This window comes from Sus scrofa, chromosome 14 (genome assembly GCF_000003025.6).
Source record: "Sus scrofa isolate TJ Tabasco breed Duroc chromosome 14, Sscrofa11.1, whole genome shotgun sequence".
Classification (NCBI taxonomy): Eukaryota; Metazoa; Chordata; class Mammalia; order Artiodactyla; family Suidae; genus Sus; species Sus scrofa.
Genome location: NC_010456.5, coordinates 79,573,471 through 79,588,192, shown reverse-complemented (window position 1 = coordinate 79,588,192; position 14,722 = coordinate 79,573,471). Strand labels below are relative to the sequence as shown.

Below are 14,722 nucleotides of genomic sequence, written 5' to 3'. Positions count from 1 at the left end.
AAGGAGGGTTCCCTTTTCTCCACACCCTTTTCTCCTCCAGCATTTGTTATTTGTGGACTTATTAATGATGGCCATTCTGACTGGTGTCAGGTGCTATCTCGTGGTAGTTTTGATTTGCATTTTCTAATAATCAGTGATGTTGAGCATTTTTTCATGTGTTTGCTGGCCATCTGTATATCTTCTTTGGAGAAATGTTTCTTCAGGTCTTTTGCCCATTTTTCCATTGGGTTGTTGGCTTTTTTTTGCTGTGGAGTTGTATAAGTTGTTTGTACATTTTAGAGATTAAGCCCTTGTCAGTTGCATTATTGAAACCGCGTTAGCCATTTAAATCAGTGGTTTCCCTTGGGAAAGAGGTGGGCGGGGGCAGAGATCAGTCAGTCAAGGGTGATGGTCTGAACCACACTGTGGGCAGGAGATTCAAAGAAGCAGACTTTAGGGAGGAAGTAGGGACCAAGCCAGGCTTTGAAGAAAGAGAACTCTTTGGATAGGTAGGGAGGGTTTTGTAACTGAGCAATTGCATGAACAAAGGCTTTGTGAATAAGTTGGGGTGTCTTGGAAGTTCCAAGGGTTTGTGTAGAAACAATAGTGATGGGAGAACCTGGAACTTCAGAGTGTGTTGAAGGTGGTGGAGGGAGTTTGTACGAAGGAATTCCTTCCACGGGAGCCTTTGGACAGGGAAGTGACAGGCCGGTAATTCTGGTTAAGGAGTTTATACCCAGTGGGGGCAAGCAGGGTGAAGATGAGTTGGGAGACCAGAGTGGAGACCTGTTCGCTCAGGACATATATTCTTAGAGGCCCTACTGTGCACCAGAGACTCACTGCTCCCAGGGTCCCAGCACAAAAAGATCTAAATATTCAGTGAGTTCCAGTTGATCTATTCAAGGAACACCTGTGGATGCTGAAGTTTGGGGGTATAAAGTTGTTGGGACAAAGGATATCCTTGTGGTCCCAGGCTCCCACTCCCTAGATGGCATATGGATGACAAAGGGAAACAGGCACGTCTCAGTGGTGCCATCTGACATGCCCACCTTAATCACGTAACTGGACCTAGTATAACGGAGCTGGAATTTCCTGATGCCATCTCCACAGATGTATTGAAACAGGATCTAATCCTGAGGGAACAATCAGACAAATCCAGAATAGGGGCCATTTTAGATAACAGCTGACCTGGGTGCACAGAAAATTAAGTTGTCACTAAAATTAAAAAGAGGGTGTGTGGGGTATATTACTGACAGAGTAAAGGAGGCTAAAGCAGAGAATGGCAAATTAGGTTGTTCATGGGCCAATCAGCCTGCTGTCTGTATTTGTAAATAAAGTTTTACTGGAACACAGCCACACCCACTCCTTTACAGGTGCTTTTCTGCAACCACAGCAGAGTTGAGTAGTTGCAACAGAGACTTCATGGTCCAGCAAAGCCTAAATATTTACTATATGCCCCTTTACAGAAAAGTTTCCTGACCCCACAATTAAAACCACATAATAATCAAATGCAATATCAGAACTTCAATTACTTCAAAAAGTGAAACAGGATGAAAATAGAAAAGCATCAGTAAACCTAATTTTGGAGCAGCTGGAGAAATCCAGAGTAGAGGAGCTTATTAGTTGATGTTACTTGAATCCATGTTAATTTTCTTAGGCAGAACAATTGTATTATTATTATTTATTTATTTATTTTTTAGGGCTGCACCTGTGACATATGGAGGTTCCCAGGCTAGGGGTCCAATCGGAGCTGTAGCTGCTGGCCTATACCACAGCCACGGCATGCCATATTTGAGCCACATCTTCGACCTACACCACAACCCACGGCAACACCAGATCCTCAATCCAATGAGTGAGGCCAGGAATCGAACCTGTACACTCATGGATCCTAGTTGGGTTCGTTAACTGCTGAACCATGACAGGAACGCCATAATTGTATTATTATTGTCTTGCACAGTGACCTTCTTAGGTGTTGAATGCTGGAGGACTTAGCGGGTTGTGTCAAGATGTCTACAATGAGCTTGTACATGGTTCAGCCAAAAAAAAAAAAAAAAAAAAAAAAGGCAAACAAAGAAGAGAAAATATGTATAGAGAAAAGCAATTGTGGAAAATGTGAATTGCTTAATCTTGATGAGAGGCATACAAAGTGTTCACTGTACCCTTCTTTTAAAATTTCTGTAGGTCTAAGTAAAAATTCTGTAAATCCAAATTTTCAAAATAAAAATTAAAAAATCTTAACACGATCAGAGGGGGGTTAATTTAGGGATCACTTCTGGTAGCTCAGATGTCATCTTCCTCTTGGCTCTGGAATGAACTACTTATACCACTTTTCGGGGTCCTTCCATTAAGGTGGAGGAACAAGTGGGGGTTGGAGGGGACTGCCTCCTCCTGAAAGTGGAGCTGTTACCGTGGAAGACAGCCCCAACAGGGTCTTCTTTTGTAACTCCCAGTTTTGCTTGTTGTCTCTTTTGCACAGTAATTCCATCAAGCTGGTGAATCTGCTCTCCATATTTATCAGCACATGGCTGACAGCAGCCGGGTTCATCCATTTGGTAAGTATCCCTGAAGATGCATCAGTTCTGGCTTTTCCGGAACAAGCCCCTCTTGGAGTCATTTTATTACCTGGGAGACAAACTTCAACCCAGCTGTAGAATGCAGGGAAAGGAGAAGCAACTGCACAATTGTCTGGGTTTCCAACACTTTCACTCCAAACTAGTTCCAAATGGTGAGTAATGTTCACACTATGAACCTGCGTTTTTGAGCTCACTGGTATTGCTGTGGGGCTTTCGTAGATTTTTTTTTTTTTTTTTAACTCTGTCTGCAATAACCCATCTAACCACAAGATGGCAGTGCTTCCTCAGCAAACACCTGAAAAGGTTGGTGACCAAGCTCGAAGTTTGACCCCATCTCTTAGTAAACAACACATTCAGATTCCTCCATTTCTCTCCACTCCCCCCCCCCTTACAAAAAGCCCCCTTTGATTCTTTTGCCTGATTACTTGTCAAGTTATTTCGAATTTCAAAAATGGTAATTCTTTTTAAATTAACGACTCCTTGAAAGCCAAGCTAGTCTCACCTCCCCAGGGCAGATTTCCCGCCTGCCTTAGGGAGCGTAGTTATTGTGGGAAGTGTGTTTCATACAAACATAAACACTTACAACTGGAAGGAGTCTCATTCAAATCTGAAGCTTTGAGTAAAGGTGCCCTTCCCTTGCTGAGCCTCTCACTGCATAAGGGGTGAGAAGAAGGGTTTCATTACCTCCCATTGGGATCTTTCGTAATTATTGGCCAAAAAAAGACTGCTGGGGAGCTTGCTTGTGGTGGTGCAGCTGTTAAGGATCTGGCCTTGTCATTGCAGTGGCATGGGTTACTGCTCTGATGTGCATTTCATCCCTAGCCCTAGAACTTCCACATGCGGAGGGTGTGGCCAAAAAAAAAAAAAAAAAGGGCCACAGGAAAAGCAATGGAAATCTGTGCAGCTATCTCCCAGTCACTGGATCTGACATTACCTCACACACCCCTTTATGCTAATGGGACTTCTGGTTGAAATCACCCTTAGATAAGCATTCTCAATTCTGCCAAATGCCAAAAATCCCAGATATGGAGGGCTAATTGGTTGTTTTCAATAAACAATGACCTCACCTAACTATTGTATGAAGTACCTTCTGCTTCACCAGGAAACTGCCATGCAAAGGGTGTGTTGAGGACAGGCCTTGACGTGTGAGAGACCAGGTCTTGGAAACTTCCTGCAGAGGCAGAGCTGAGGCCTGGGGCGGGTAGTGGTGGGGATCCACAGAGATCACCCTGGCAGGTCACAGGCGTTGGCCATCTGGTGTATTGTAGGGCTGGGATAGAACTGTGGGGTAGAACTGGAAACCCTGGCCTGTCTCTCCCTCTCTCCTCTAAAGCATTTGTGTGGCCTGCCTCATAGCTTTGTTGGCAGATCATATGGGAGGACAGAGTGTTTGGTGAGTCTAAAGGCTAGATGGGCCAATTGCAACCCTGGGGCAGAAGCCCTCACACCCCTTGCCTGTGGGTGATTTCCTGCTACTGCTGTAAAGTTGAGTGGTCCCTACACAGAACAGAAACCCTGTGGGCCTCAAAACTGAAGATACTATCCGGCCTCTTAGAAACAAAGCTTGCTAGCCCTTGGTCTAAAGGGTATGCAAAGGCGGAGCTCACTTTTTGTGCCCCCAGGGGAGAGTCCTGCAGTTTGCAGGGCAGAATCATCATGGGCCTTCTGCAAAGCAGGGACAGCCTGGTCAGGCTCCAGGAGATGTTGTTTGGGGTTCAGATGTACTGTTTGAAGGAAGAAGATTCCCCAGGTATCTCCTTGGTCAAAATGAAGAGGGAGTTCTGTTGTGGCTCAGAGGGTTATGAACCAGACTAGTATTCATGAGAGTGGGGTTAGATCTCTGGCTTCATTCAGCAGGTTAAGGATCTGGTGTTCAGCATAGGTTGTAGATGTGACTCAGATCTGGTGTTGCTGTGGCTGGGATGTAGGCCAGCAGCTCCAGCTCTGATTTGTCCCCTAGCCTGGGAACTTCCAAGTGCCGCAGGTGCAGCCCTAAAAAAAAAAAAAAAAAAATAGATAAAAGGAGGAGCCTCCCTGTGGGGAGAGGGGGGTCCAGCATTTCTTTGGACCCCAGCAGGGACTCAAGAGAAGAGCCAGGGCTGGACTCTCTGGCTCTTTCCTAGAAGAAGATGCTCTAAAATGTAGCCAGAGGCAATGCCCTAAAATTTTTCTGGTGATGATGATGGTTGTACAACTATAAATCTAATAAAATTCATTGAGTAAAAAAAATAAATGAAATTCTTCTGGCCTGAGAAGAAAATGAGCTCTGGATTAGTTTGTTACTTCATTCCCCTTTCTGTCCCATCTGTCAGGTAGACGCCTTGCCCTCCACTCTCTTCACTAGCTGCTCAGAGGTTGTGCTCAGATTGGGGCAGCCAACTGCCCAGGTTGAGGATGCTGGGCATCCAGAAGCAGCCTAGATGCTGGAGCTTTTGTGTTTCTGGTTTATTACATAGATAATGTTTTTCCTTTCTCTCTTCTGTCCCTTTGCTTTAGGTGGAGAATTCAGGGGACCCATGGGAAAATTTCCAAAACAACCAGGCTCTCACCTACTGGGAATGTGTCTACTTGCTCATGGTGACCATGTCCACTGTGGGTTATGGAGATGTTTATGCAAAAACCACACTCGGGCGCCTCTTCATGGTCTTCTTCATCCTCGGGGGACTGGTAAAAAAAAAAACTTTCTTATGATGTTGATTTTTGTGGTCATTAGTATCTTCTATTATCCATGTTCTTAAAGCTGTGTATTTGCGACTGTGTTTCTGCATTAGAAGCAGGTGGCTGCCTTAGTGTTACAATCCAGTGAAGCCATGGTGACTCTTCCACCTATTTCTTTGGTATATTGAACTTGTTTCCTGGATACCCAGGCAGGGTGTCCTTGTCAGGGACAGCCATTTAGCCCAGAGCACACCTAATTGTCTTAAGAAAGTGATGCTCACTTATCAAGTGAGCGTGTCTGTGCCTTGTAATGTAATTCAGCATCTGATATTCTGCAAGGACAGTTGCTGTCGCCTGACCTGGGAGATACCGTGGATACTCTGTAGACAGATTGCGGTTTCAAGAGCTCCCCGCCCCCTTCCCGGTCCTCCCCGAACTTCCAACAAACACTGTGGCTGGGGCCTTACCCTAAAGAGGAGGGTCCCCCCGACTGGAGGGCAGAGAGCCCACTGGTCTCGCCCCAATGGACATCACCGCGTGAGCTGAGTATTGCTTTATCAACAGCCCACCGACCCCAGTACGCTCGGGGTAGTCCCCTCTCCCTCTGTAAGTCAGAAAGTGGCCCTTTTTGCTTTTCTGGTCTACGCAGACCATTGAAGTGGGTTATCCTGTACTTTCCAAGGGTTATTTTTGGCACCCCATCGGCGGTGGCTGCATTTTGTCTTTCAAAGCAGCTCATGGGAAGTTTAGATTTTTGCTGTGTGAGGTAAGTGGTTAAAATCCTCATGCACACGCAGCGCTCACCTATGTGCACTGCACACGCATTTCCTTAATGCATACACTTCTCTCTGTTTTGTATGCATACGGCATATACATTTGAAAAAATGTATATAAATGTACGTGTGGCGTGTACATGCGCGCAGCGTTCCCACAGCGTCCCCGAGGTCCCAGCAGATAACGAGACCCGGTTATCAGCCACAAGCACAATGTTTGTTGGACAAAACATGGCAGATTTGTGTTTCTCCCTGCTATCCTTTCCTCCTATGTGATTTCCTAAATTTACCTTTTGTGCTTTTTTCAGTGATTTTTTTTTTTTAATGGAAAAGTTTAGGTATTTTAAAATCTTCTTGTGGTATTTACTGTCTTTAATCACTCATAAAGGCATGGATTCTCATTTGAATTTTAAATAGAAAGGTCTCCTTGTGAAATAGTGTGTGTGTGTGTGTGTGTGTGTGTGTGTGAGAGAGAGAGAGAGAGAGAGAGAGAGAGAGATTTCTCCAGCATGCATTCCTTTAATTCCCTTCAGGAAGAAAAGCTAGATGTCAGCTTGCTTATTCCTGTCTCCTTTACATTTTTCTCAACTATGATTTTTTTTTTCATTTGTCCAGGTTGGCTCATGTTTGTTTTGTCCTGTGTATTTTCAGGAGCTTTCCGTTTTGGTGTTCGTATTTTATTTTACAGTCCAACATATTAATATGTACCTTTGCAGTTCTAATCCCTTTTGTGTTTTCAGATCTTAGCCCCCCCCCCTTCTGAAAAGGTCACCCCCTTTCTTTGGCCTGTCTTTTTAGTCTCTCTTCTGTCTCCTATCTTCTCCTCAGGCCATGTTTGCCAGCTACGTCCCTGAAATCATAGAGTTAATAGGAAACCGCAAGAAATACGGGGGCTCCTATAGTGCGGTTAGTGGAAGAAAGTAAGTATGCCAAGAGGTTTTGCTGCTTCCGCTGCGGTCGAATCCTCTCTGCATGCCATTTTTTTTTTGGCTCTTGTTTCTTTGTCTCATGCATGTAGGCAATGTTTGCCCGCTACGTGCCCGAAATTGCTGCTCTCATCCTGAATCGGAATAAATTCGGCGGGACTTTTAACAAACATGGAGGCAGAAAGTAAGTCAGTTGCATCAGACAAGATGTGGTTGAGTGACTTTCAGAGCCCCTATGATGGTGGCACCAAAATCCTGCCCCCTCTCCCACCCCACCCAAAAGGCCACATTCTGGGTGGAGTGTGATGTCAGATTTACCCCCGAGAGTTCTCACACGTGGACCAACTCCTGAGGCTGTTGCCATTCACACCTCCCCCTCACCACCCATTTTTCCAAGAGGCATTGTGGATTTATCCCAAAAGAGGGCCATATGGAGCAGGGCCCACCCACCTTGTCTGTTCTGATCCCCAGCACTTAAACCCAGCTCACTCATTCTTTCTATCGACTAGGTGAGTGATTACATTCAGGTCCCTCTGACTCAAGCAATGCATCCTTTAGTTTTGGGTAGCAATAGCATGGGCTCACCCTCCAGAAGGCAGATCCTAGGGAAGGCAAGATCAAGGTCACCTTGGCACTGTGGCCACCAGAGATCCAGTTCTCTTTAGCTGGGAGGCACCAAGCATGTTCTCAAAGGAACTCGTTACTCAATTGAAACAACACCTTCTGGGCAAGAAATACCCTATTTATGGTGTGTCGGGCACGGCATGCTATTTCTGATGCGTCCTTTCAGTTTGTGCTTACAACCTTTTGTCAATATCAGTGTCATCAGTGTCAACGTGAGGGTCCATTGTCAATTGGAAGTTTTACTCCCAAGTAGGTAAATGCCTAATAGGGCCTGGGTGCTCCATTGTTCCCCCATCTCCAGAGGAGAAGGCGGCAGGAGGCAGGGCTGGAAGGGACCACTCTATCCTGTCTTCTTTTTAAGGCTTTCTCTTGGGCACCCGGCTTTGTTCACTTTGGGGTTGTGTTTTCCATTTTAACTTCCGTAAGACATACACATCTTTACCGCACAGCTCAGGGGTTTTGTACCTGTGAACACACCCAGTAAGGACCCACTGCAGGATCCATACAAGACGCATGATATTTTCACTCCCAGGCCTCTTCCCAGTCACGGAAGTTCCCATCACGGAGCTAGGTTATTTCTTCTTTTTTTCATCTCATACATTTTTTAAGTGAACCCTTGAAGAGCTCATTTTGTTTTATAAGAGAAAAAGGAAGGAGGAAGCCTCACCTTCCCATCCGTCACCTCCTCCCTGCCTGACGGTCACGTTGGACAGAGCCAGCCTCCTCTCCCGGCAGTGACCCCACTGCCCCTGAGCGCAGGTGTCCAGGCCGCCATTCAGAAAATGAGGAGGTGGCAAAAAGGACTCATTTTCTCCAACTACCCACAGGATGCCCGTTTGCTTTCTGAGGCACGGAGGACCACGGGCCAGAGGAGGCCAGTTGGCGTCCTTTCCGAGGAGGCAGTGCGTTCCTCCACCTTCCTGCTAATGGAGCCCACCTCCTCCTATTATCCTAACAGCCCTGGATGAGATGAGGACCAAGCTGTTCCGATTTCTGGGCCATTGGTTAGATCCAAAAGGCCAAATACATCCAGAGATTTCCACTGGTCATTTATTCCGTGCCAAGAGGAAAAGAGCTTCTCCGTCCGCTTTGCCTTGAAGGTGCGGACAGGTCACCATAAAGCAGAAGGCATCCTGGGCCTCCGGCTCCCTTTATGGCCTCCCCACCCCCTGGTCTCTGCCAGCATTTCCCTATTACTCACTGCACCCGAAGAAGACAATAAAATCAATTGCCCTGAAGTCTATGTGGAAAACATTTCTTGACTCTCACTCCAGGTGATTTTTTTTTTTTTTTTTCCCTCCAAAATAACTCCCCTGGCCCAGTGAGGGTGAGCCTGGTGGCTGGCGGCTTTTGTTGACAGGTGACCCAGATAAGGTTCTGAGACCCACAGTGACTCACCTGCCCCAGTCCCCTCCAGTGGTCCCTGTGCCTCAGCACGTCCACCCAGACCCCTGTGGGCCGACGACTTCAGATCAGAGGCTTCCCGAGGCTTTTGTTCTGGCTCCATCTCCAGCGTCTTTTATCACCGCTTTTAGTCTGATTCCCTCTCTCTCTCTCTCCCTTTTCTTCTCTCTTTATGAAAATGCACACTTTGCTTTTAATGTTCACTTTGGGTCTCCGATGTCCCCCGACCCCGAGGACAGAAAGTAGGTTCTGTCATCAGCCCTGAGACTTATCACTTTACTTTACGCATTGTTTCCTGGTTCAAAAAGCTAATTACTAAGTAGTTTAAAGAAGCCCTTTGGTCACTTAGATCTTTCATCAGAAAATATAAGCTTGGGAAAGGAACGGTAATAAAGGGCCATTAGCACCCTTTGTTTGATGTTGTTTTTCCAGTCAGTAGAACAAGATTGATGAAATGTTATGTTTGGCCAAAATTTGAGTTTTCATTTGGAATTCAGTGTTGAGAGAATGGGCTGTCAGAATCAATAAGTTTCCTTTCGCTTGGGATATGGGCATGTGGTAGTAATTAGCAATATAAGGTCTTTAGTTGAGCAACCAAGCATGGATTCTGGCAGCAAACATAATGAGAAACTACAGTTGTTCTATTTCTAACGTCAAAAAGTTTCCAGATAAAATTAAATGCATTTGCAAAAGGAAAGCAGCTAAACTTTGTTGAAAGATAGAGTTCAGCCTCTTAAAATAGCATACTTCACCCCGTGTTTTTTTGTGTAGCATAAATATATGCGCTTTACCCGTGGACACAAGTTCATGTAACTGTTCTTCGTAGGATTTCATCAGCTAGATGCCCAAGAATTAATTAAAACGTATACATAGTTAAGGGGTTTGTTTATGTGTGCATAGTTTACTCAGAAATAACTTCTCTCACAATGCATTAACTTTGTTAGAGAAGGCAGGGTAATGGGATGACCCAAAGCTATGGAGACACACAACTCGGAGATTCCAAGATTATTTAAAGTAAAATAAAAATTGGGTAGAGAACTGCCGGGTTTTGTTTATGCAATACCTAATTTTAAGATATCGGATACTATGTAGATTTCATTGGCACCTCATTTTCAGTTCTCATCTGTGTGTTTGGTATAATGCAAACACTGCACATAGCATCCCCAGGACATCCTCACCAGCCACACAGCATCAAGGGCCACAGGGGCTTACTCCAGCTTTCTCATTAGCATTCCTCACCTGCCCTCTCATAGGACCTCCAGAGCCCAGGTTAGATATAAGCCTGTGCATGTGTGTGAAGGACCACCATTCTCCAGTTTATCTATTATGATGTGTGTGTCGGGGTTCCTAAGATTAGGAGCTTAGGAGTTGTTAGGCACAAGTTTGACCAGTGTCCAGGCAGGTGGTCCCTTTGAGTTGGAGGTCTTGGGGGCAATTAGCCTGTTGGGCTGAGACCCCACATCTTATTCCAAAAGGCAGTCCTCCTGCAGCCCGGCCTGCCTCCTCCTTCTTCGCTTTATGGAAGCTCAAAGCTGCTCAGAGATGGGGAAGCAGAGGGGTGAGGTTCCCATGGCCTTGGGATCCCAGCTTGCTCTCCTTCCTCCCACCATCCCTGCCTTTTCCCCCAGTGGTTTCCCCTCTGCTTGTGGCTCAGCCCATTCGTGGTTAGTTTATGAGCAATGACAAGATCCTGGTCTGAGGTCACATGGCCAAGGGCCATGGAAAATACTAGGCCACAGAGAAGAATCCATCTGCCATAACCCCTTGTCAGAGGCTGGGGAGTCGTCCAGATGTCGTATTTCCCATGGCGGGCACCTGGGGCCCGAAACTGAGGCTGTCCCAGGCCAGGTGTTTAATGGGAGCTGGGAGGATGGATGGGTTTGGATTAGTCTACTGATTCCTGGTAGCCAGATGCTGAGAGGACACAGGGATGGACAGTTGAGGAGAATGAGTAGGGAAAGGGAGCCAGGAAACTGAATGAAATTTACTTGGAGGAAGGTCCCCTGGCTGGATGAGGAGTTGCATCCCCTTCTGGTTTGGGAGCAGTTGTCACAGGCTAACTGGGCTCTAGCTCCAATTCAGGAAAGCTGTCTGAGAGATAGAGATGCTGGGGCCTCTCTAGCCCCCCTCCTTATACAGACAGGAGAGTGTCACGTGCTTCCGGAAATGAGAACTTGGATTAATCCAGCCCCCGCCCTGGGCTTGCATCCTATGACCTACAGACACTTGTGTATTTCCTTAGCCTCATGACAACCATGTGAAGAAGGTATGACCATCGTTCCCCTTTGCAGTGACGTACCTGACATCACACATCACAGCTAGTGAAGGGTCCATCGGGTATTCGAACCTGGGGACAGTCGGCTCCACTGGGCCACGCTGCTTCTCAAGATTGTCTCTTGAGACCCCTTTCTTCTCTAATCTCAGTGATCCCACATGTTATATGTTTTCTTCCATCTCTACCCACGTAGGGCCAGAATGCACTACACATGATGACAAGGAAGAGAAATCATGGGCATTGTGCCAGGCCTGTCTCCTCCTCCTGTTCACCTAGTGCCTCTAAGGAGCTTGGTCTCAGGGTCAAGGACAGAAAGGTGGGGAGGGGACAAAACTCTTCTTCATTGACATTCTTCATTTGGTGAGCTGGGAAAGGTGTTTACCTCTCGAACATGTCTAGGGGCTCTCAAGGATGGACAGATGCAGCATTGACCATAAGTGAGATGCCTGCCTTATCTGTGGGTTTCAACATAGTCATCTCCTTCTTAGCTCCATCGTTTCTGGCGAGGTCATTCCCTAGGGACCAGCCATGGTGGATCAGCGTGAGCTGTTGGACTTGGCCTCCCCCCTGGGCAGAGCCTACCTGCTTATCATGTAAAGAGGAGCAGCCTGTGGCCTGGCAGACACCCCCACCCACCTGGCCCTTCACTTCCCCAGTGGGTCTGCAGAACAGCTCAGAGCATTCTTGGTGGTGGTTTCTTAACTGTCACTGAGAACTCCTGGAAAGTCCTAGACAAGCTCCCTGGGTTTATTTCACAGCTTTGGGTGGGAGTCTTAGCAAGGAGGCTGTGTCCTCCTGGAGGGTGTTAGGACAGGCTACCTTCAACCTCAGGTGTGGCCTCCACATTGTAAGAAGCAGCCTTAAATCTGTAGAGGTGGGCAGACTTTATTCTGCTTTCCCATTTAAAAGTGAAACAGGATGCTTTCGTATGTCCTTTTATGTCAGTGCTCATATTTTGAGGAGAATTCGGTAATTTGGAACAAAATTTCAAGAACTGAGAACACACAGCCCTATCGGTTACCTGCCTCACTCTCCATTCCTGTCAACACCTTCACAGGGTCACTCGCTCAGGCTGCAGATACTCACTCATTGACCTCCCTGTTGGGCGTGATGCTGGGTGGTGTTGGGTGTCAAGGATCCGGGGTGAGTTGGTTCCTCGTGGAACCTGTCACCTGGAGGTTACAGTCTCTGAGAGGTGATAGGCAGTGGCAAAGGTATGACTATAGAAAATGCCAAGTACAGATTTTAATACGTGCAGCAAAAATGAGAGCAAGAAAGACTTAAGATTCTATTATAGAGCAAAACAAGGATTATTAATGGGGATAAAGTGGTCCTGGGAGGCGAGCCCTCAGAGGAAGGGGCTGTGACAGCCAGTTCCACAACTACCTAAACCAGCTTCAGTTGCTGCCTCAGTGGAGGGGAGCTAAGACCCTAGGTTTTAAAATTCCTATTATGGGAACCCCTCCTGCCAGCATCAGTCTTTAGTTCTGCCCCCAGGGAACTATCTTAAAATCTCATTTCTGTCTCAGGACTGGGTGTGCGGGCAGTAGTGCTGTCTGCTGCCAATCGGGGAGGCCATCCTGCATCCCTCTCCTGGTTCCTGATTATCAGTCACTTAATTTTCTGTCTCTCCTCTTATCAGAAATAATCCCTTCATCTCTCTCCCCATTCTTTGTTCCTAATACCACGTTCTCTTTCCTCCTGAGCCACCTATCAATATGACATTCTATTTCTCCACCACTCAGGTTTTACCCACCTGGTTCTAGACTATTATTTTTTTTTTCCCCAAGAGTTAGAATCTTAAATGGTCTGCTGTGCAAGAAAAAGGATTATTTCTTTCCAAAGACTCATTTAATCTCCACGCCCTCCCCCTGCACCATGGTCCATTTCTTCCCCCCAAAGAGAATTAACGTGTCATGCCTTCATCTTCGTCTCTTCCATGTGTGTTTATTGAGTGCCTGCTGCAGGCCAGACTCTGGGGATACATGTACTTCTACACATCCATAAAAATCTCAAAAAATGCCATGTATCTTGAGCTGCACATTGCATTATTGGGCCACCAAAGTGGTCAGGGAGTTCCAGCTCAGAGCTTATGTAAACCTCCCCTCTGGGTTCCCAGAGGTCACAGTCTTCCTTCAGTAACATTTCCTTCTCTGCTCTTTGTGAGGAGCCCTGACCCCAGTGCTTGGGAATAGGATGTGGGGTTGATTCACAGGGTGTTGTCTTGGGCTGGGAACCCTGTCCTTCCCCTCCTCATCCATGCGTAGCTCAGGCCACACCCCTCTCCTCCCTCTTCAGCCTGTAGGGGGACCCCTTCGGTGAGAGGTGTCCCCTGGAAGATGCCATTGGTGATTTCTGCACCACAGATATTGCCCTGGTTGAGATGGGACTGAAGTGCTGCATATTACACAAACATCGACTCCTCTCCGTGCGGGACCCACGTGATCCCCAGCCTGAGCTCCCAGCCATGTTTTCAGATGCCTCGATTTTAAAAGCCATAAATTAGCAAATCATCAACATGTCACCAGGATGGATCATCTGGTAGCCATTCTAGTCAGAAGGAAACACAGGCCCCCATAACTGATCTTCACAGAGATATGAAGAACTGTAGACAGACAGATACAGTAAATAGGAAGACAAACAGATAATTCAAGTTGACAGACCATCTTGGACTGATTAGGCATTCTGCTTTGATTAGCATTAAACTTGGGGGGAAGGAAAAAAAATTGATGGCCCTAATACTTTGGAAAAATGACCTCTTGACTGCTTCTGAAATTCAGTACTGAGGGGCAGATACCAAACGCAAGTGTCGTTAGGTCTGTACCATATAATGTAAAGTGCCAGGTATCCCTTCCCCACAGAGGGGTCTTGGTGGGTGTGGATGTGGGTGCTTCTTTCTCTGCATCTGCTTTGGATTCTTATAAGCCACATCTTCAGTCCCTTTCAAACTTGAAGCTCTATTTAAGGAGACTTGGATGCATATTAAATCAATTTCCTGATAATGCTAATGGAATGAAGGCTTGTCTCTCCCCCCGCCCCCCCCCCACCACTTTTCTGCTGTCTCTCTTCACTTCCACACACTTATCAAAATGTTCTAGCAATTGTTCTGAAAACAAGAATAGAAAAGTAGGTGGGAGATGAACTGTGTACCTTAAAAAATAAAGTCATGTTCAAACTTAGCCTTTTTGCTCTCAAATATTCTTTTTTTCCATTAAAGAAAAAGAATTCTGAATATGACTTTTCTAATTATAAGCCCTGAAGCCTTTCTGCTTAACCTCACAATTGATTGGGTGAATCCTTCCTGGGTAGATTCTGAATCTAACGAACAAACACAATCAGCTGAGACTTAAGTTGCACTGTGTTTTCTGACTTCCCGCTCTGTCATTTATTCTCAAAGAAGTCTTTCCAGAGTTGGGCAAGGCACTTCCTTGTCGATTTGGGGTTCATGCCACTGATGCTGCCATCTTACACTGACAGTAAACTAGGAAACTTTCTAACTGGCCAAGCCCG

The 14,722-nt window shown here is 46.3% G+C and overlaps 1 protein-coding gene across 50 annotated transcripts in view; it reads left to right on the top strand.

Annotated features, from left to right (window-relative positions):
* The window catches only part of KCNMA1 (potassium calcium-activated channel subfamily M alpha 1), a 760,956-nt gene that overhangs the window by 518,145 nt on the left and 228,089 nt on the right, over positions 1–14,722 (top strand). For 45 of the 50 annotated variants that reach the window (XM_021072164.1, XM_021072146.1, XM_021072135.1 and 42 more), the window contains 3 exon segments: positions 2,456–2,531; positions 5,049–5,219; positions 6,812–6,903. In XM_021072164.1, the coding sequence (XP_020927823.1) occupies positions 2,456–2,531; positions 5,049–5,219; positions 6,812–6,903 (339 nt within the window). 50 annotated transcript variants of the gene reach the window in all.